At 34.3% G+C, this 23,661-nt stretch overlaps 3 protein-coding genes across 3 annotated transcripts in view; all 3 read right to left on the bottom strand.

Annotated features, from left to right (window-relative positions):
• The window catches only part of LOC111373816 (CBS domain-containing protein CBSX6-like), a 7,205-nt gene extending 4,809 nt beyond the window's left edge, over nt 1-2,396 (bottom strand). The window contains exon 1 of the mRNA XM_022996421.1: nt 1,445-2,396. Within this exon, the coding sequence (XP_022852189.1) occupies nt 1,445-1,788 (344 nt within the window). The 5' untranslated portion in view covers nt 1,789-2,396. The remainder of the gene's footprint in view (nt 1-1,444) is intronic.
• A 2,529-nt stretch (nt 2,397-4,925) lies between these two features.
• Nucleotides 4,926-13,207, bottom strand: LOC111373741 (protein TRIGALACTOSYLDIACYLGLYCEROL 3, chloroplastic-like). The gene is made up of 10 exons (XM_022996329.1): nt 12,823-13,207; nt 11,765-11,893; nt 9,479-9,574; nt 9,245-9,322; nt 9,103-9,164; nt 8,898-8,973; nt 8,198-8,305; nt 6,082-6,257; nt 5,883-5,967; nt 4,926-5,362 (listed from the first exon to the last, which is right to left on the bottom strand). Exons 1-10 carry the CDS (start codon nt 13,018-13,020, stop codon nt 5,324-5,326), a joined length of 1,047 nt encoding a protein of 348 aa, XP_022852097.1. The 5' UTR covers nt 13,021-13,207; the 3' UTR covers nt 4,926-5,323.
• An 895-nt stretch (nt 13,208-14,102) lies between these two features.
• LOC111403117 (eukaryotic initiation factor 4A-3-like) lies at nt 14,103-23,278 on the bottom strand. Its single transcript, XM_023031508.1, has 9 exons — nt 23,213-23,278; nt 23,070-23,171; nt 20,747-21,016; nt 20,331-20,411; nt 18,675-18,782; nt 18,298-18,417; nt 16,815-16,982; nt 14,999-15,085; nt 14,103-14,498 (listed from the first exon to the last, which is right to left on the bottom strand). The coding sequence occupies exons 1-9, from the start codon at nt 23,276-23,278 to the stop codon at nt 14,385-14,387; spliced, it is 1,116 nt and encodes a 371-aa protein (XP_022887276.1). The 3' UTR covers nt 14,103-14,384.
• Nucleotides 23,279-23,661: the final 383 nt, after the last annotated feature.

Here is a 23,661-nt window from a genome sequence, read left to right as displayed (position 1 = left end):
AGCTTAAAACTCTAAAAATTTTCTTCAATGAAGGATGAGAAGAAAAGAATTGAAGATTCAAATAACAAATTGGAAAGAAAATAGCCAGGAAACGTGCTCACAGTCTTGCAAAAGAACAAAATTTAAGTGGTTAAATAATGCCTCAGTTTGGAAGAACCAAGAGACCCTCTAAAATATGTTGACTGTCAACAGCTAGTGAAGAAATGATATTTGGAATTTGTGAGGTAGGCATTAACCTTTTCTTCTTTTTGTCTTGCAATCACCAAGTCAAATGTTGAAACCTAAAATCTCCACGTAGTCAATAGATGGCAAGAAATACCTTTGAGAAATTTATGAAAAACCGGTGGAGAAGTTCTAAGTTCACTGATTTATACTACTAGTTTTGAAAAGAGAGAGCCTGATAAACTAGAACGAGCACCCTTTTGAGGGATCATCTGTTGCCAACCTTCTTCTTGACTATAATAGGATAAGTCTACAGCCATGTTTTGGCAATTAATATTGTCCCTAGCACTTCACCATTTTAACACTTGAATATACCTCTACTTAGTTGTGTGCATTGTAATTGTCCAGAACGTGGATGAAAAGGAAAAATGATGAAGCGTGACCAAAGAACTAGACCAAAATCTTATTGTGTGGGAGAGAGATGCAAAGAGACATTTATAGATTATACATATAGGAAGAGAGAGAGAGAGAGAGGGAAGGAATAAAATCTCCTTTTTGCAAAATTATAGAAGATTTGACACATGGTGAACAATGATTCTTGTAAAATAACAGCTTATTACATGGCATTTATAGCCCAACTAATTCAGTCCTATATTCTTTACCTGATTGGAGAGAGAATTACTAATTTTGCTGAGTGTAGCAAGTCATAAGTATAACTTCATAACATACAATGGCTTCTTCACAATAGATCATTGAAATCAAGATAAGGTTATATAATCCCTGCTAATAGTCATATGCATTATTCTATTGCAGTACTATAAGTACTTCTCAAACTTAAGACTTCACTTAGAACCTTCGAAATAAGGAGGTAAAATGTGAAGGTTCTGCAAAAAACCATTTCCCTTTGTTAGTTAATAAGGGGAAAAAATGACAGAAGTTATAGGCAATACATAGAAAACACTAAAATTCTAAATCTCGAAGTCATTCGCAATCATATTTTTTTCCATGTGGAGATTGTGCCGATCATTCTTAATTTTGAACATATTCCACAAGTGTTTTAAACTTAATCATATTGGTATTTCTATCATTGGTCCTTTCACACCTCTAAATCCAAGCTTCAAAGAAAGCTAAGTCGCATATGAGAAATATTCAATCCTAATACCAAGGAATCACAAATGAAAAATCATTCAACTCATTTGCAAATCCCAGAAAATTCAAACGATAACTACTAACAAGAAAGAAGGCAGCACAGATATGTTACAGTTGAAGTAAGAGAACGAACCTTGTGCCAGGATCAACCACCTTCAGTTCTGAATTGTTGTGAATTATGACCTCGGAAACCGGTGTCTTGATGGCCGTAGCCTGATCAGCCAGACACTCCTCTCTGGCCAAGAACGCCACAATATCAAGGGAATTCAGGAAGCCCACAAACCTCTGCTGCCTCATTTCTGCATTCTCAATCACACTCTTCTGTGATCTCTTCTTCCACACGGGAATTCCTCCTTCCGAGGATTCCCCTATGGCCCGAATTGCAGCCTCCACTGTTTCTGTCTGTGCAAACTCAACCAGCTCAGGTTTTCCCACTGTCAGATCCCCCACCACATGGTACAAAAACACTGATGCCATTTCTTCTAAGTTTCCCAACACCAATATCAGTATTATGGGCCTTGTTATTTCCAGTTGAGTCTGAGACGACAGTAGTTACCCTTAATTATCTGGACAAATATATTGTATTTCTTGGACTGATTCAACTAAATTTGCTAGAATGGATCAGTTTTATTTCTCTCCTGGGCCTTTTTCTTAACACAAATGGAACAACTTGAATCAGAAAAATTATATTAGGATCAAGTGAAAGATCTGTAAAAGATCCAATCTTGAACTCAATTAAGAGATTTCAAAAGGCCAAGACTATGGTCTATAAGAGGGAATGAAGGAATACAAGGAAAAGGTGAAAACGAGGAATGGGCAAAAATCTGACAATAACAGCAACACTAATTGAAATGGAGTGAAACCAAGAAAGAGAGGAATTGAGCACCATACAGCAATACTACTATATTCGGTATAATTAAGATGGCAAGGTCCATGAAACTTTCCTCTTTTGGGTAAAAATTTTTCTGGGTTATAAATGCTATCCGCAGATAACAATAAGATTTGACGTGGTTTTTATAAATATTCATATTTATATATACACATACAGAGAGAGTATGGCGGGGATGGATATAGATGAATCTTGAAGACAGAAGGGAAGACAAAGTTAATCTAAAAATTTAGGCCCTGTTCTCTTTACCGTTTTCGGGTCGTTTTCTGTTTTCGATTTTTCAAAACGGTGAAAACGCGTTCTCTTTCCCGTTTTCGAAAACGAATTTCCGAAAACGAAAAAAAATTTGTGAAGAAAACACAAAACGACTTTTTTGTTGTTTTGGGCGTTTTCAGTGTAAAACTTGAAAAAATTGAAAACGCGGGAAACAATAAAATTATTATTGTATGAATTGGGATAACGAAATGGGAAACGAAGAATAAAGACGTTCATATATAGAAATACAAGGATAACGCTAAGCAGCACAAGATTATTTAAGCATTAATCTGTATCAATTAAGACAGGACCAGACGTAGTGGATCCTATTGATTCATTCCCCACATATGGAAAATGATTATAAGTAGAATACTCGAGCACGGTGGCACTGAACCCTATTAATTTATTATCCAATAAATAAGAATACACAAATTTAATTATTGTAGAAAGGTGTAACACTCTTGAAATTTTTACGATAAATAAAATCGGTACATTATAACTTCATTGACAATGAATCAACAAGATCAATTGCTACCTAGACTAACGTCGGTGTTGCTGCACAATATTGTTATTGTACTATAAGTGACAGTAGACGTGATTTATTTTTTGATGAACAAAAATGCATCACAACTTCATTGAACAATGAATTAATTGAAAGAAAATACTTATATGTAAAAATATGGATGGGTGTGACTAGTGTTCCAAAAGCGTAAGTGACTAGGCATGGATGACAAGTTTCAAGTTTTACAAGTTTAGATGTACGAAAACGTTTTCTTATTTATAATGTTATTTTAAATTTCTAATCATTTTAAATAATACATATCAAACATCTAATATTATAAAATACTATATTTACTTAGCATATGTTTGGCTCCCATTAAAATTATAATTCATTTTTCTCTCTTCTTATCAACCACACATTTTCCAATCAAATAATATTATACGTAATCCAAAAAAAAAAATTTCTTCTATTTTAATCAAGCATTTAAATAAATAAATAATATATATATAATCATTAGAATTTCAAATAATGGAGGCCAAGCGGGGGCTTAATAATTCATACAATTAGTCAATTATACAATTTTAAAGTTTTCGAAATACAAAAGCTAGATTATTTTTCCTAATTTCAACTTCCAAGAAGAGGGGTTATACTTAGGCCCCATTTGGTACATATTAATGTAAAAATAAGAATGAAAAATATTGACGTTACGGGCCCCACACAAGAGATAAAAAGTCAAAAATGATGACTTGATATGATGGATAACGATCATATTTTTTATTTTAATAGGTAAAAAATGGGAAACAAACGGAGGCTTAATAAATTTATATGAACTTCATATATATTTTCGAAGTTTTCAATAAAACGATAAGTCTTAAAATCATAATTATATAATATAGATAGTATCATAGTTTAAATCTTATCTAACTCTTTATCAAATACAGTCATCTTTGACTTTTTTTTACAGCTAAAGTCATTTAAAAAATTCAAACTAAAGTCAAACAAAACTTAAAAAAAAAAAGGAAAAATTAAAAAAGTTAATAAATTAAAATCAAATCAAAAGCTTTGAAAAAAAGGAAAAAATTATTAAAGCGCTCCTAGACACGCCTAGTCCCTCATTAAGCTATCAACTTGACAATTGACCGCTTAATTTCACACTTATTGTCAAGATGTAATATTTCGCCTGCATCCAGGGCCGGTCCTGTGATAATGGAGGCCCGAGGCGAGGTCCGTAAATTGGGCCCCCGGACGAAATCAACGTAAAAATTTACGTAAAAATCTAATAACATTTTCAATTATGTACGCAAAAATTTGAGCATTACAAGTTTACGAAAACAATACAAAATTAAAATAACATCCAAAATCCAAAACTATCCCCAAAAAAAAAAAAAAAAATTTAAAGCAAAATTAGGCCCCCTAAGGGTTTTGGGCCTGAGGCTGAGGCCTCAAATGCCTCAGCCCAGGACCGGCCCTGCCTGCATCTCACACTAAACGTGCTTTCAAAACACGGACAGTGCTGTGCACACAGCACCGTGTACAGCCCTCTCACAGTTCAGGGGCCCACGCGCAATAAAAAATTTGCGGGCCCCCCCACTTGTGAGGGGGTTGTAGCTCGAACTGTACAAACAGCATTTTCGTTTAAAACACTGGGCATGAACAAACCCAGAAGGCCTTCCCTTGTACATCTGTAATTAACGTACTGATTCGTTCTTAAATTTTGAAATGTAATGGACCTGTTAACATTCGGAAGAATAATAGATGGTAACTCAATTTTCTTGACAATTAAAAATTTTAAATTTTATATGCATTTCAACCTAAATTTAAGCTAATTATATTTATCTCTCTCCGACTCCCGTGTTTCAATCCTATACTCTCTTCTTTTCAAAATCGTAACCCATTTCCATTATCATCGGAAGGTAAAAGTTGATGATCACAGTTGCAAGTAACAAATCAAGAACTAAATCCCAGTCAAAGAATAAAAGAAATAAGAAGTGGGATCATATCTCATCAATCAATGGTACATTTTCGGTATATCATTTCTGAGAGTTGCAATTACACCTAAAAATGCTACTGTAAATCATATAGCAAAAAACTATTGCAACTGGGCTTCACCTCGTACAATGTTTGTCCAACCACTCCCAGATGATGAAATTATACAGAAAATTCTGAAAAAAGAACAAAACTGAGGGAAGGAGGGGCAAGTCGGGGGACTGTACCAGCTCAAACTCGAAACTCTGCCTCCACTCCAACTCATAGATGAAAAATCTATCATGCCTCAGTTATCATATTATCTGTGACTTTAAATAATAAGTTTGGGCATTCAAGAACATAATCCATGTGTTCCCTCTATTTTACTACACTCGTCAGAGCTAATATCTAATTGGTCCATCCAAGCTCCCAGATGCAAACTGAAAGTATTCAATTAAATTGTAAGCGAAAAGTGACGAGGTTATCAACCATAGTTTGTGCATGTGTTAGTATCCAGAGAAACAGTGATGTTAAAAGGATAAAGTTTCAATTTCAATAATCAACCTCTAAAGACACAGTCATATAAATAAGAATTAAAGTATTATTAAGGAAGCTTGTAGTCGTTATTGATATTGCAGCGAAAAAACCACAAAGAATGCTCATTTGCAGTGGAATGAAACGACAAAATGAAAACTAAAGCATAATCTATTCCAAATTTTTGAAAGAATTCATTTCGGCCTTCTTGGTTTCAGAAGTGAAACAACATTAGTATTTAACACTAACAATTTTCTTTCAATAATTTTTTGAATCCTCTTATATCGTGCAGTTTCCTTAAAATAATGTCCATAGAAATTTCGGAACATCAAAATGACATTGAATAAATAAGTAATATGAGAGGTGATTACCCTGCTCTCCTAAATTTTGGATTAAAGGTTGAGAAAATGACTAATAAATTTTTACCTGCTGAACAATTGGATTTGTTGATGAGGAGAACTCATGGGTCATCCCTTGCCAAACAATCTTTCCTTCATGGAGAAATAACAGCCTACATATGGTAATAATTTAGGATGAGAACAGTCCCCAAAAACATCCCAAAGACTAAGGCGTAAATTGTAAAATGAATTTGAACTTAAATGATGTTCCAAAAACTGATGATTACCTGTCAACAGCTCTTCTAATTGTGCTATGTTGATGAGTGACAACAACATAAGATGCAATCTTCCCAGGCTTCCCAAGTGCATCCTCACCTTTCATATGAACAGAGCGGATGAGATCCTCAACTACGGTGGATGCAATTGGATCCAGACCGGCAGTTGGTTCATCATACAGGAGCACCTGCTCAGATGATGAATGTAACTATCACAAGCGGGGTGAATGACCAACTATCAGCCAACTTAGGCTTGATATGACATGTACCGCAGTTTTGAAAAAATAAAGGGCCTTGCTAGAAAATCGGAAATGACTTTTTGGATTATGACCGAGCACGTCATGGTTCTGTGAAGAGCCTTTCAATCAAATTCATTCGAGCTTAATAGTATAATTTCAGATCAAAAGATCTGTCATTATTTAGTCTCTCTCCTGTCTACCTTGAGATTGTGCAACCCCCCCCCCCCCCGGGGGGGCCTCTTTGATCAAGATGACAAGGTAATGTCACAATTGTTTGTGTGTAGAAGACCTATCATTGAATCAGCTATGGTCACCGTGCATTTCTACAATCCCCATAACTCTTAAAAAAAATAAAAAAGGTTGAAAGAAGGAAATCCCAAGACCTAAAGGATTAAAATCAAAAGTTTACCTAAAGGATTAAAATCAAAAGTTTTGTTTGAACTTAAAATCAAACTAACATTGGCATCAACTCTCGATTGAAGTTAAAGAGAAAAGAGGTTGCAAAGAAAATAGCAATTCTAAACGTATGCTTAATACTAGGCAGCAAGTAAGCTTTTGATTTAGGTTGTACTAGCGTGATTGATTTAGGTTGTACTAGCGTGAACTGATCTTTGCCAAGTTAGATCTGAGCTTGATTAGAGATCAAGCAAGGACAGTTGCTGATAACCCATAAGATGATTTAGGTTGTACTAGTGTGAGCTGATCTTTGTCAAGCCAGATCTGAGCTTGATCAGAGATCAAGCAAGGACAGTTGCTGATAACTCATAAGATTGCAAGTTATATTGTCACGTAATTGGTTGATAATTGTTGAAGAGCAACCCCTCAGTAGTCAGATCTTGGATTTGCTCTCCAATGGTCACCAGTTTGAGTCCCGGCCACTGAGGTGAGTAAATTTTAGGATCCCATGGGATTAGTCGAGGTGCGCGTAAGTTGGCCCGGACATCCACGATCATCAAAAAAAATAATAGTAGTAGTAATGGTAATAATAATAATAATAATTGTTTAAGAGCTAACTATTCTGTAATATAGTTGCCTTTTTATTAATAGTTTATTTTCTTTGGTGGTAAAGCTAAAAATCAGAAAACATTCCTCAGGCTTGAACTCAAGCCAAGCTGGCTGGATTAGACTTGAACAAGGCTCACGTTCAACATCAAACTTTGGTTTTACACTATAATGCCACACAGCTTTACCTGCTTTGAACCTTGTTTGATTTACTCTATCTCGAAGTCAAAAACTATATCCTACTCTAGCTCAGTGAAAATACATATCCTACTTAAAGTACAAGTACATCAAGCATTTCTAAAGGAAGGAACTTAAATATGCATACATTACCAGTGTCTTTCTTAAGACTTCTAACTGGCGAAAAGTTCATAACTTAGATGAAGATCAGAATCATGCTGAAGTGTACTTCAAAACACCACTCAGTAATCAAGTAATCAACTATTAGCCAATACAAACAGGCATCCACTTGGAACAATCAACTTTAATCATGCAAATATTATTTCTGAACTTACCAATTTCCTTTACTTGGATGATAACATATACTAGCTTCATTTGTTAATTGGATTGTGCAGTACACCACAAATGGAGCAGACAAAGTGATTACATTTGAAGATAGCTTGACTTTCCAGCATACATATAACAAGAACATTTATAAGGATCAATATTAACTGAGAACTTGTATATTGATGATTTTCCTTGGACAATGCAAGCTAAGATCCATAAAAATGACCTCATAACATCTCAAAAATACGTTTGTCCAGATTAATGAAAATTAAATCATAAAATGGAAGATGTAACATTTAATAAACAAAAGATATCTAAAGAGAAAATAGGAAAAAGCAACAATAGATAACTATAGACACAATAAAAAGAATATAGTAATGCACCTCAGGCTCTAATGTGTCTTTTGTGGTATCAAAGATTATGGAACGAGCTAAAGCAACTCTTTTTTTCATTCCACCGGACAATTCAGAGGGCAATCGGTCCTCAACTCCCTGCAAGAAACATTTATTGGAACATTTAAAAAAAAAAGGCAAGGATAAATAAATCCATAGTTTGCTCATGGCAGAACTCTTCCACTGACTTTACTGCCTCTTTCATCACTTAGGCAGTTTCCAAAGGGTTGTTTCATCAATTTCTTATCTTAATGTGCATATTTAGATAATTGTATCAGCTACAAAGCCAAAACAGATTGGCTAATAGCAAACACAAAATTTCACCCATTTATCAATTTTTCTGTTCCCCTATGTGCACATCTTGCTAATTATAAGATTTATAAACAGTTTTATGTTCACGATATCAAAAGTAATGCCTAAAAGAATTCAGGATTTGAAGTTTTAACAGTAAGCAATATAAAACCAAGTACTTCAGGAAATGACCCACATTGCTCCCTTAGGGAGATAGTGTGTTTTGCATTACTCTTAATATGATTGCCATAATACAATTATTTTATCTGATAACTTGCCAATGATCAGTTACAATGTACACGTATGCCCACCTAGCCACTATCTTAATGCAGCAAATTAGAGTATGAGTTCAGTATGCTAAATTAAGTTGTCTTGTCAAAGGATAATGATTTTTGTACACCTTCAATCCAACAGCAGCTAGAGTATCGGTGACAAGCTCTGCAATTTGATCCTCAGGCATACTTGAATTCTCATATCTGTCATGGCAAAAAAAGAGCAGATGCAAGACTTAGAAATATGAAAATATCTGCAACATCCTCATGGCAATGTGTAAAAAAACCCAAGATCCATTAAAAATCTTAAAAGGATTCCCTAACATAACTTACAAAAGGAAACCAACATTTTCACGAACAGTTAAAGAATCAAACAGAGCTGCACTCTGAAAAACCTGTTACATTGGAAAGGAGATTTAAAGAACCATTTTGTATTATTATGATAACTATGAATTATATACTTGATATAGCTCACCAAGCCTATTCTAAGACCAGATATTTCTTCATCACTGATCAAACCATGACGCCTTCTACCTCGGATCAAAACCTCTCCCTGATATTTAAACATAGTTCATGAAGATCTCAACATAAAGAAAGTCAATCTAAACAAAAAGCAGAATGGCACCAAAGAAGACCTAGTCTGATTAAATGACTTCGACAAACCTATTTGAAAGCAAACTAGCTAAAATGAGAAAGAAAAGAGAATTACCTTGTCCGGAGCAAGAAGCCCAGCCATGATCTTCAAGATGGTTGACTTACCAGTCCCAGAAGGCCCAATTATTCCAACAGCCTCTCCAAGCCTAATCTATGAATGAGCTAAAGTTTTTTTTTAGTTTAGATGCAAGGAGGATGAATACTCGATGTAAGGCTAAGGGATTAGGAATATTCTTAAGATAAATGATAACGAAAATAAAATTTAAATCTTAAACTCTATATAAAACAGAGCAATGAGTATAGCATGATGTAATCATGTGATAAATGTAGAAAACTGATGGAACGAATACATGGGACTGGCAATCCATGATATACATAAATCAGAAAAGACATTTGCACAACACATATTATTCTATAATGCTGGTTGATATAAAATCCAGTTATTGGTTTGGTTCCTCAAGAATATACTACTGATATTGAATTTCTAGCAATGCATAATTGTTTCTAACCTTTCAAAAAATAATAATTGTTTCTGTGATGCGTAAGCACGCTCAGACAAGATAAGAAGGATCCTTACTTAGGAAAGAGTCGGCCAAGAGAGAGAAGAAGAAAAAGAAGTAGAGGAGGATAATAAAAGATAATAGGTGTTAAATAATCAAGAAGCAAAAGATGTTCTTCATTACAAATTTACAGCCACAGGTTAAAACCTCTATTTCAATCTTAAGATATTGTCACCTACAAGGGCTAGCCAACCACCATTAACTTGTGGATTTGACCTAAAGTCATAATACATGATAAGTGTGTTTTTGCACACTTATTTAGGTCACAAACATGACTTAATAACGAGCAAAATGATTGAATTGTGACTTAATCTCATACATTTGTGAATTGTAAGGAACATCGAAAAACATGGTGAAATTCAGGGGGAAAACGCGAAAAAGAACTAAAATGACGCAAAGTGAAAGTTCAAGGACCAAAATGCAAATATCCAAAAGTTGATCCGATGAACAAATCGAGAAATCGATTAAGCCAATTACAAATTGACGATATCGTGGGATGATGAAATGAAAAGAATGAAAAGAAGATGCCAAGAAGTGAAGGATGCAAGTGGGAGGACCAAAACGCACATCTGTCATAGTTGATAGTACTATGCGACCGCATAATACTATCTTCTATGCGGTCACATAGTAGCATACCAAAAACAAAGAGGCTCCAAAAATTTACTCTATGGGACCGCATAGAGTTGCTCTATACGGTCGCATAGAGCAATTCTCGAGGGAAAATTCAGTTTCCTTTTTCTTCTGAAACTCTTATGGAAACAATATTTTTAGGGTTCTATAAATACAAAAACTCGACCAGAACGTAAGGGACGCCATTTTTACATGTTTTTGAGAGAATTTGAAGGAAAACGAATGATATAACAAGAGAACAACATTGCACCAAGTGAAGATCGGATTGAAGATTGATTCGGGTGATATCGTTTCTTCAAATATTTTTATGTTTTATTCTTTTTAGCATGTTAGGCTAGATTTATCATTGCTAGGAGATCGATGAACCTTATAATACTACGTTTAATTGTTGTTTTGGATTTTTGACGTATTTGAGTACAAGTTCCGGATTTGATTGATTTATTACGTTTTTATTTTCATACGATTATTGTGCACGTAATTATATGATTGTGGTGACCTGTTTTATGCATTCGAAATAAGGAAAATAGGTTCGACATAGTATAAATCATCATAAGGTCCAATAGAGGATATAAATATACCTCTATGCCTTGTGTGAATCATTGGATATTCGTGAATTTATAATGCATGTCGGTATGTTAGTATTCGTCATAGAAATATAGTCAAATCATATATTGGGATAGGTTTGACATTGCTCGAGAGAGATTGTTAAATTAAAATAGGAATATCGATTCATCTTTTGTGAAATTGTATGTCAAAATTGCATAATTGACAATTGAACGGGTATTGCTTGGAGATTCGTGATCCTAGTGCGTTAGTACATCCATTAATTCCATAAAATTCTAGTTAAATTGCATCCAAGTTATTTTACACTTAGTATAATTCTTCATTCATAATTGCATCAACGGTTACATTTTGTTAGTTAAAATACAAAACCTCAATTTGGTTGTCGTGTTTCGGTTAAGGTCGTACTAGATTAATTTGAACTAATTCAATTCTCGTGGAATCGATACTTGGACTCATAGTCCATTTTACTACTTGTTAACGAACCGTACACTTGCGGTGGATTTTAAATCGGAAAAAATAATTTCTTGAACAATACACATGATTGAAACATTCAAACAATTGAACAACCAAAAGCAAAGAAATTTCACCTTGAAGCTCACACCTCTTAAGATATACTTTTCTCCAAATGACTTGTAGACATTCCTACATTCAATAAGCACATCTGATTCATCCTCAAGCTCCTTTCCCACACTCAAATTATCTGTTTCATGCGAACCCTGGAGAAGGTATACACAGATATATTGCCTCGTGAACTTACTCTGATGAATTTGAACAAAAGAACTATAAGATCAACTACACAGATACATAGCCTCATGAACTCACTAAAATTATTTGAACAGAAGTAAGCTCAATCAAAATCAAGCTTTAGTAACTGTCATCCAAAAATGAGCCAGTTCTACAGGTTTCCATTGGTATCAAGACCAATTGTGAAGCAAACTAACGGATAAATATTAAATGAAAAATGCATTTGAGAAAAACTGAAGAAACTATGACTAGACCCTTGTTCAAGCCACATTATTTTGATAAGAATGCATTTTTGAATAGTTTTTTGATGGAAAATGTGTGGTTAAAAAATAAGGAAAAATTTTAAATTTAGGTGTAATATTATTTTATTGAAAAATGTGGGATGAAATGATATCAAATCACAGTGTAAGAATGTATTTTTTTGTAAGAATGTTTCTCAAACAGAGCCTAGAAAGCAAAATGCTATATGAAGCAAAACTAAGATTTAATCAATAATCGGCCAGAATAAATACCAAAAACGGCTCCGTCATGTATCAACCTAATGGAAATTTGAGAGGACAATCTACGTTCACGGAATGATAATCTAACAATTTGTTTGCCAAGACTATTAATTTAAGAAGAAAAGGAAAACTTCTTGAGGCCGAATCCTTCCTATAGGAAAAACTGAATAATTAGATGACTAATGAACATCATAAACTGAAGAAAAAAAATGTGGAATATAACTGAATAAGATGAATAGAAAGACATTCGACATTGCAAAATGATAAACCCCACAATAAGTTTTGGTATATAATTCCAGAACCAATTCTATGCCTTGAAAGTAGCATATCTAAGCATTTTATTAAACGTAAAAGTGAAAAAGACATTAAATTGCAATGAAAGAAGAACCTTTTGTTCTTACAGTGAATTTGGTGGGTGTGAAGTCCGCCGTACATTTACAAGCGACAATAGTCTTTCCGTATCTTATTGGGTTTTGATTATCATCAACCAAAAATCTTGGAGGGGAGCGAAAAGAACACTTCCCGATATTGCATATGCTTTTTCTGAGAGAATTCTTGTACACAAACGAACCACAACCGGCACCCACTAATGAAAGCATTGCTTTCACCAATACACGATTCCAGTTGAGGGGGGTCTGAATCAAAAGGGACAATTTTGAGGGCGACCCGGATCCAATAAAACGGAAATCAGATTCTCACACTATGTGTACCTATTATTTTTCTTACATTCTCTCGCTAAATCATTTTACGTAGTTACCAAACGAAGACCGACTATGTCAATTCAAATTAAGCAACCCCAGAATCAACCTTAAAGCTTGCGATAAAGGCCAGGGAAGATTTCTGTTGGGTCTCCAATTTATTGGAAATGTATCAAGTAGGTCCTCAATCTAATACTTTGACGGTTGAAATCCCCACATTTTTCTTTTATAGCACAGGAATCCCTGTAGACAGTTTTACTTTTTAACTTCCATTAAATTTTCAATTTTCATTTAAAAAATTTATACATATCGAATAATTCTAGACATGCATTTGCATTTTAACTTGTCGGAAATTGTTTTGATCTAAGATTTCAATTCTTTCAATAGTAACATATTGTTCTATTGAGTTAAAATCCACCAAACTCTACGTTAATCATATAGAGGTTGAGTCCTCTCTCATCGAACAAGGGAATGATGGGCAACTACTCAACTCCTAAAGATGTCCAAACATCTACAATTTTAACTACTCAACTCCTAAAGATGTCCAAACATCTACAATTTTGTTGATATTTACGTATTGAATTAATAAGCTACCATGTCGTGCCCCCGTTGCCAGATCCTTGTTTCATCACAGCGAAGGAATACAGCTATGATTTTCAAACTTTCACAAAATGATTACAAAATTAAGGGATAATAGCAGTTACGATCTCAAACCTTTTATTTTTTGGCATATTTTATTCATACCTTTCATTTGTGCTGCCCACAATCTCAAAATTTTATTTAATTGCAACAAAAGGACAAATGGATAATTTCCACCCATAAATCCATCAATTGATTAAAAAGCTTGACTTTAACCTAACCAAATTCTGACTAACTTTAAAATGAGTAAAATAGTAACTTCAGATTTTTCAAATTAAATAATTTAACAAAAATCCATTGAAGACAGGGCTAATTCCTACAAATGGACAAATGGAAACGGTGAAGACATGAAGGTACTCTCGAAAATGCATAAATTCAAGCCAGCAAAATTCCACAGGCACACTAAAAATCAAGACCAAGATAAACATTACATGAATTAACTAAAATGATTTCACGTAAAATAAAAAAATCACTGAAAGCTAAAAACTAGAAATCAATCCAAGAGTTCATTTTCATCGACAAATTCCAAAGACGATAGTTAACCAAAGGCAAAATTCACAAGTAGCAAGCACATCTTCTTTGTCAAATTGAAACTTTATCTCCTCTATTGCCCTGGGAGTCCAAGATTAAATTAGATCCGCCACATTCATAGGCATTTCATCGATCTGGGTACTGTAGTACTGCTCTATATCTCGTAAGATTTTGATGTCATCGCTTTTAACAAAGTTAATTGCAACACCCTGCATGTCATCATAAAGTGAACATTTAACAAGCTTCCGTTGATGTTTGTTGGAACAGCCGGGCAGTTAATACCCAGATATCCAAGCGTTGAAAGAAATACAATCTAAATCAATGTTAAAACTCAAAACTCAGACTCAAACTAAACAGTAATTGACTCGAACACACTAGATTGTTTGTGCAAGCTTTGACCGAGTCACAAAATCAAGGATCATTAGTTTTTAGATGTTTCATGAAGAAGGTCATGACCCAAAAATATAGCATTAAGATCAAAAAACTTGCGTATTCAAAATTACTCACAAAAAATTATGAAAAATACGTTCACAAATTCAAACTCATTAAACTTCGGCAGTTGAATATAGAGGGCAGTGACTGTTCTTAAACTTTTGTGCCAAGAACTAAAGTGAACAACGAGGAGGAAACATCTAAAAATCATGCTAAGCAACTCGAAAAATGAACATATAGAGAATCAAGCTGAAAACTTGAACGAATGTGCAAGTACCTTTCTTCCAAAACGGCCAGATCGTCCAATGCGGTGAATGTAAAGCTCTCGATTGTTAGGAAGGTCATAATTGATCACCAAGGAAACCTACAAGAATGAAATATGAACAGGCAAATGACATTACGCTCCATCATACAACTCAGCATACGACCATTTCCTTTATATTACACATTATAACACAGCACATCTTCAGCACACACCATTTGCATGTAAAACAGAGAGAAGAAAAAAGAGGATTCAATCCATATGCTACCACATTGTAGAAAAACTGGCAATGTCCCATGTAATGAAGATGTAAATTTTTCAGAATTCTAAACACAATTTATAACTGCTGAGTTTTTCCCTACAAAAAGTATAAAAAAAAGATTGGTGGACAAACAAATGGCGATCAGACTTTGAATATTGCGATACTGGACCATGAAGATACAACATTACAAAGTGCTCCTCCTAGAAATAGAAACTATCTGATTTCATTTTTCCGCTAGTCATGTCTCATAACCATAAGACCCCCTAAATACAAATAAAAGAAAAGTTCATCATTGCACTATTCTTTGGAAAAAACTAAAACATCTCTGTGTTTATATTTGTGCATGTTCCATACTTCATATCCATATGAATTAATTCATTTTAACTCAACTAGTTTCCTCCCGAATTAATTAATAAACAAGTAAACATTTTCTAATATTTAAAGTCAACATATATAACCCTAATAACATATCTTAACATCTCTTTCAAAAATATCATTTGAAATATCAAGTATTAGAGAGGAGATTTAAATGCATTTTGATAAACTTCATAACTTTTAGCCATGCAATATATGCACTCATATTAGTTTGTACTGGATATGGTATGATGTAAAGAAATTTCCAGCTAAATTAACTAAGAATCAGATATTCTGTGCAAAATGATACTAAAACCAATGTTCGCACATGATTCCAACTTAGTGCTTGTTTGGGTATCGCTATTAAGTTGCTGAAATTATAATGATAGAAATGGGTGGTGGATAAGAGGCTAATAGTTGTGGTCCTCCTAAATGTGCAATTAAAATTTTTGACTTTGACCTTGAAACTATAAAGAGCTTATAATGAAACACATATAAGAGAGTATTTGGCACCCATTTTTATGGAAAAATGAATTTTAGAATAGTAGATTGATGGAGAATGTGTGGATAAAAAATAAGGAAAAGTTTTCGATATATGTGTAATATTATTTTAATGAAAAATGTGTGGTTAAAAAGAAGAGAAAGAAAAATGTATTTTGATAAAGATAAGAATCAAACGGGACCTAAGCACTTAATCCAATAGTTCTATATAATAGAAGTACATGGCGAAATGCAAAATGACAAATATGGGGTCTTTCTCACTGTCAATAAGAAACCTTCCATTCCTACTCGTTACCTCTCTTTTTCACCTAAATGACTGCACGTGAAACTGTGCAGCAATACAGTACGTATTTGCATTCATTTTATGAGGCTTATTTTTTAGTTTCAGGGTATACTATGGACTAATAATGCACAGGTATCAAATTTATCAAGAGAAGTTTACAATTACATATAAACTTAACTTTCTTTTTATGCGATTCTTTGTTCTGTTTCGAGACTATATTCAGGATCTTTCAAAGCATATATTAAATATAGCCATGAGGACTTATCTAACAACTAACAAATTGTATGGGTAAGGAAACAGATCCTTCGCTTTTGGTAGCTAGGATATACAGACATGGATTATTTTTTTTAAATAAAAAGGTAGGAAAACGGAGTTTGACCTTCTTGAAATGAAAGAAATATAAGAGGAAGAAGTATGGAAGTAGAGTTTACCTGTTGAACATCCAGCCCCCTAGCCCAAACATCTGTGGTTATAAGAACCCGAGTTTGACCAGACCTAAACTCTGCCATAATTGCATCCCTTTCTTTCTGTGGCATGTCTCCATGCATGGACGAGACAGTAAAGTTATTCTCACGCATTTTTGCTGTCAGCCAATCCACCTGTCACACATAAAGAGATACAATATAAAATACAAGGAAAATAAATAATTACAAAAGTACCATGATACCAGCGTCTACACCATTTTCCTTTTCCTTTTTTTTCTTTTTTTATGACCGTGAGTGTTCAGGCCAACTTTCGCGCGCTTTAATTAATCCCACTGGACCCTGAAATTTACAGTCAGATACTCATTTCAATGGCCCTGAGGTGACTCAAATTAGTAACCATTAGGGAGCAAACTCAATACTTGATCACTAGGCTACCCTTCAGGGTTCATCTACGCCATTTTCCTTATTGCAAGATTGCATATTAATACTTTTTTTTATTCTCATTTATCAATTTATTTATTTTGGTCTTAGAAGAGTTGGTATTTCCTAGAGTTGCAATTGATTAATTGTATTCCCAATAATATTTCTTGACATGAAAATTGAGACACCAAAACTTGTTTGCAGTCTGAACAAGTAAAACTACAAGTGCACCACATACTCTCTCGTCAATTTAATATTTGCAATCATGATATATATTTATTGTTGTTAGTTTTCATAATCAAAGAATTTAAATGCTATGCACATAGTGAAATACTAATATGAGGGTAATTTGGCAGGGCGGATATTGAAAAAATAAAAATGACTTTAACCCAAGGAATCAGACTTCGTACGGTCAGTTTCAGATCTATTAAAATATTTTTTGTACAGATGTGCCTGTGTCTCAACTTTCAGTGATCCATATGTAATATTTTGAACCAACATTATTTTGAAGTAACCAAAATCTTTAACTTTATTTCAAAATCTAATAAAAATATATCGTTTTGCTCATACCCATCCTCTAAAACAATTTTTTCTACAAAATCACATCAACATCTCACACATAATGATATAGCAGTGTCCCCACGTCCTCAATTTTGAAGATTGCAAACACTAAAAGCCTAAAACACTAGTACCTCGGCCAACTCTGTGAAACATGAGGAAAGATCATAGAGTGACTCAATTCTCTATGGAGTTCTGAATGGTAATGAAAAACATACTTAATATTGAATATTGGCACTTCTGTTGTATTCCTTTTTGACGCAACAAGGTACTGAACTGTTTAATTCTTGAGTATATATAATAAAATCAAATTAAAGAACACCAGCCCAGAGAGAGGTAGGGAGAGAGGAGAGAGGAGAGAGGATCACAAACTACTGATGAAGGTGTGAAAATGTGCTGCTAAAAAGATCATTTCAAGATTTCAATTTGTATTCTAACCATTGGACATGTGTCTTTCACAGTGAAGAAATCACCATTAAACACTGAAAAAGGAAAAGATATAAGTTTCTACCTTTCGCTTTGTGTTGCAAAAGATTACAGCCTGAGTGATGGTAAGGGTATCATACAGATCACATAGAGTATCAAATTTCCATTCTTCTCTTTCTACTGCCACAAAGAATTGCTTAATGCCCTGTGACAATATAAACGTAATTCAGCAAACAAAAAGGATACAGTGGGTTCCGTACATTTTGAAAAAACAGATTAGCCGTCACATGAGCTAAAAAGAGACATTTTGAGCTCGATCAAGCCAAATCACAACTCTAAGTTCCAAAAGAATCAGAAACCGATCCCTTGCTTCTGATGTTTGTTGGAAAGTGTATTTTGTCGGTTAATATTTCAATAGGCTGAAAGATCTTGCAAAATATTTTATTATCAAAAAATGCTCACCTCTAGGGTCAATTCATCACGTTTTACAAGGATGCGGACAGGATCTGTCATGAATTTGCTTGTAATCTCTAGGATCTCGTTAGGAAGAGTGGCAGAAATCAAGACAACCTGAATCGTATTATACATCATAAATAGTCTGTGCAGGGAGAAACAGCACAATACAGGTCCAATTTGCAAAAATCCACCACAGAGGGATGCAATTAGATGAGATACACTAAATCACAGAGTGATATGCACATTGTACTTATCAAGAATTAATGATTCAAGTTACTTGGGCAAATTGCATTGAATTTGAATCAAAAATCAAATGCATCTTAGGATTCAACCAAACCAATTGGTATAGTAAGCATTGTCAGGCTATTTGACTTGTGTTTTGAGACTCGCTTCGGGTGAAGCTTTTATTGAACAATTGAAACTTATATTTTAGTGTCATTTGTCAAGGATAACACCTCGAGGCTAAGATTCAGGGACACTGAAGTATGCACTAGTTTGTCACGTATTTTCTGGACTTTTTCTACCGAACTCAACCTTTTGGGCTATTTATTTTATTGTCTGAAGCATTTTTACAGTTTTTTCCCCATTTTATGCACGTACACGTTTAGAGGAACGGAAACAAAAGGCACTATTGCAATAGAGGATGATAACAGAAATATAACTAGATTAGGATCGTGATTGGGAAATCAAATACGTAATGGAACTTGCTGATTTATAAATCTATTTCATATTTTCTTGCATGTCTTAAGTTTAATTTTGTTTTTTTATTATTGAGTATTTTCAAGATGGTTTATGCTTATTATGAGCATGGTTTTCGTTCCTATTTTCCTTTGAATTATTTTATTGGCTTGTCCATTACAGAGCTAAAATGCCTCGTATACAATTTAGCAGTTTTAAACATTGATATCATGAACCAATCAATTCAGAACCAGTAAATCTATATTCTAACAAAATCAATTTACAACCTTTCATCAAGTTTTTTAGCTAAAATATTTCTTTCAGTTTTTTAAGCTAGATCCCAAGATTTTTAAAGCTTTACTCTATCTATAGGAATTTTCAATGAAGTGAAATATTAACTCTCATAATATGATAAAATTATGCCTAGCCCGCCCACGTGCAAAGATTTGGACTGATAATTTGCCTTATTTGAAACTTTTTAAGGAGCAGTAAAAGATAAGAAAATTGATCTTTACTACTATCTTATGCTCTATTTATAAGAAGGTAGTAAATATAAGATCTATATGTTTATAAAAAAAATAAACGTAATTTCAGAAATACACGAGCAGGAAACAAAACCAAGGACTTGCTGCACACATGCATAATGTTATTTATTCATTGCAATGTTGCTCGTATCCTATGTTTTGGAAGAATGGCATGTCACTTGACCTTATAGGGACAATGATGCACATGTCAACCTGCATGCCAATTTGATTTCAAGCTCAACTTGTATGCCAATTAATAAACCATATTCTATGCTCATTAGTCATTTAATTTTGGTGAGATGAGAGTAACGAAATGCAAAAACATAAACTTTGATTCTCCATTCAGTCCAGAAGCATAAAATACAAAGAAAAAGAAAAAGAAAAAGATCATATCATCTTGCAGTTATATAAGCTGACCTAAGAGGGACACATAACATTTACACATACAGACGGGAGTCACCTGAAGCTCTGGTGGAAGATATCTGTAGACATCATAGATCTGATCCTTGAATCCACGGCTCAACATTTCATCAGATTCATCCTGACAAATTTCGAAAAGAAAAATATATAAAGAATCATATACGCTTGAATAAGTCAAGAATTGAGAATATGACCTAATAAGCCTTCATTTGGCTAATTTATAAGACATTTATAAATGGTCAAACTTCTTTTGCAACCACACATTCCAACATACCCAGAAACCATTCATTTCTATCTATTTAACCACTCGTTTCCATCTATGTATAAATTAAATCATTTATATAATCTTCACGAACGAAGCTATGTGGCCTTTGAACCGATGCACATCACAATGAAAATAAGTACATAAAATACAAAATTAGAACAATGTATGGATGAAAACGACCATAAACTCACAAGAATTAATAATTTGATGGATCTAGTTCTTAGAGTTCTCCTCTTGATCATATCACAAACTCTGCCTGGGGTCCCTGAGACAACATGAACTCCGTGCTCCAGTTTCCTAATATCCTCACCCACACTTTTGCCTCCAATGCATGCATGAGCCTGAATGTTTATATAGTCACCAATGGCCAATATTACTTTCTCTGTTTGAGCAGCCAGCTCCCTTGTAGGTGACAATATTAAGGCCTGGACCCTGATTTCAATTGGAAAAGAAGCATGAATTCAAGTATTCAATTGCCTTGCTTCTTAAATATTCATACAAAATTATCGAACCAAAGATAGATGAAAACATTCAATATACAGTCGCTAACATAGCAAGGCTTGGACCCTGATTTCAATTGGAGAGAGAGAGAGAGAGAGCGTAAATCCAAGTATTTCAATTGCTTTGTTCTTAACTATATAAAAAGTGCTAAAACCAAAGATGAATAAAAAAACAGTATAGTTGCTATACCATAATTTTCATTTAATTGAATGTAAGTACATTTTATAGTTCAGATACAAACGAACAAAATGGAAAAAGAATAAGACCAACATACCTTGCCATAACTAGACAAGACAGTTTACAGCCTAAATAAGGACTCTATGCTCCATTATCCCCATCCCCGGTACACAGAGCAGGAGGGGATTATAAAATTCATTATCAATTTGCAGGATCCAAAATTTCCCAAATCTTATAAAAATGTAAGTACATTTTATAGTTCAGATACAAACGAACAAAATGGAAAAAGAATAAGACCAACATACCTTGCCATAACTAGACAAGACAGTTTACAGCCTAAATAAGGACTCTATGCTCCATTATCCCCATCCCCGGTACACAGAGCAGGAGGGGATTATAAAATTCATTATCAATTTGCAGGATCCAAAATTTCCCAAATCTTATAATACAAGTTTTGCTGAAGATTATATTTTCATTCGACAACATCTCTTGTTAGGAATCAATCCTCCAATCAGAAATATGATTTGTTTGTTTTTAAATGAACTTCCCCTTTAAATGTGACACAACATGCCATTAAATTATGTGAATACTAGCACGTAATGTTGGACAGTACTATACATCTATATTGGTATTTTCAAGTCTATATGCAATATACGATACACGGCTATCTTTTTCAATCCAATCTAAGTACTAAAATATGTGTAGTTTGCCTTAAATAGTTTGATGCATTAAGTAGATACATCTTTATTGTGTAGAGATCTTATGTTGGAGCCTCGTTCCGTGCAATTTGCCCCAGATTTTTACGAAAATTGTTCAGATTCGAGGTTATATTAATCTCACTAACTTGCTTAAATTTTGCTCGGGGCAGGGTAAACCCATCAATTGATGTCGCGATTTTGCTAGGTGTACATCGGAATGTACCTAATGGTGTACACCCCACTTATATGGGCGAGGGACTCACTCGAATAAAATATCATTTCTTTTACATGGGTCTCACACCCATGTAAGTGGGGTGTACATCATTCGATACACCCCATTATGTACCACTAGGCAAATTCTTGATGTCGCATACACCTATTGATATATCTGTACATAGATTTTTTTTTAAATAGGTCCAATCGAATTTTTTTTTTTTCAAATTGGTCAAATCAGAGTTTAGATTTCACGAGTTGGTTCAATTTGACTTTTATAGATACGGCAGCAATGTAGAATGTTTCAATTTAATACTATTCAATCTAAGTTACCACACATTTGTGTTGCACTACTAAACCTTCTTAGGCCCCGTTTGAGCCACATTAATATAAGAATGAGAATAAAAAATATAATTATTACAGACCCATACAAAAGATAAATTTTCAAAGGGAAGAGTTCACCAATCATGTGTTAAGTATGCATAATTCAAAATCCAGTTAAAAGTTTCATTAATGCAATAATCAAGTTTTCACTAATTAATTAAAAATATTTATTAAATAATAATAATAAAGTCACAGTTATACGATTAATAGTCACGAATTCACAACTATAGGTCACGAATTTTTTTAACGGTTACATATCATCAAATTAATTGGTCACAGATTTTTTCGAGGTCATAAATCACAATTTTGATAGGTCACATATTATGTCGAGGTCACGGATCGAAAAATTATAGGTCATGAATGGGCACAAATTCAAAAAATTATAAGTCACGTGTCATATATTTTCAAATCTTATAGTCACAATTTACTTTTTTGGTCACAAATGATCGAATTTTAAAGTTACGGGTCAAATAGTCGACCATCACCACCAACTTCATTGCCACTATCATCACCCTATCACCACTAACAAAATAGTCGCTACCAGATCCATCACCACCGCCAAACACACCAAAAAAACCACCACCATCGTCGCCACGAGATCCACCACCAACCCGTCGCCGCCAACAATATGGACATCACCATCCTGCACCGCAGCGTACCATAACCACCATCTAACAAAAAAACCCCAAACTCACCACCTCCACCCCCTTCGTCGTCGCGAGAACCACCACCATCCCCATTCATCACCATCACCAAGCCACACAACAACTGTCACACCACAAACCACCACCCATAAGCCATGATGTAACAAAAATCCCCATACCCGCCACAGCAGATTCACCTCCTCCCATGTCATCACCGTCACCATATCCACGCAGAAGCCAGGCAAATGCAATGACGCCAACACCGGCAAAACTACAGATCCACGAACAGAGGCGCTGACTCTAGAGTTGTGCGAAGTATCAGTTGCGACTTCGATGCAGTCGACGTCGAAGAGAAAGACGGTTGAGATGGGCCAAAACAACCGCCTACAGATCGGAAAGAGAAAGGAATTGCACGTCGCGAGCTGCTGCGTTGCCTCCTATGTCAGCGCCGGTACCTCCCCATGCTATCAGGCTCCCTTCGTTGCCAAT

The sequence above is a fragment of the Olea europaea genome, chromosome 1 (genome assembly GCF_002742605.1).
Source record: "Olea europaea var. sylvestris chromosome 1, O_europaea_v1, whole genome shotgun sequence".
Classification (NCBI taxonomy): domain Eukaryota; kingdom Viridiplantae; phylum Streptophyta; class Magnoliopsida; order Lamiales; family Oleaceae; genus Olea; species Olea europaea.
The sequence above is the reverse complement of the archived record's forward strand: the minus strand, read 5'-3'. Positions and strand labels throughout refer to the sequence as shown.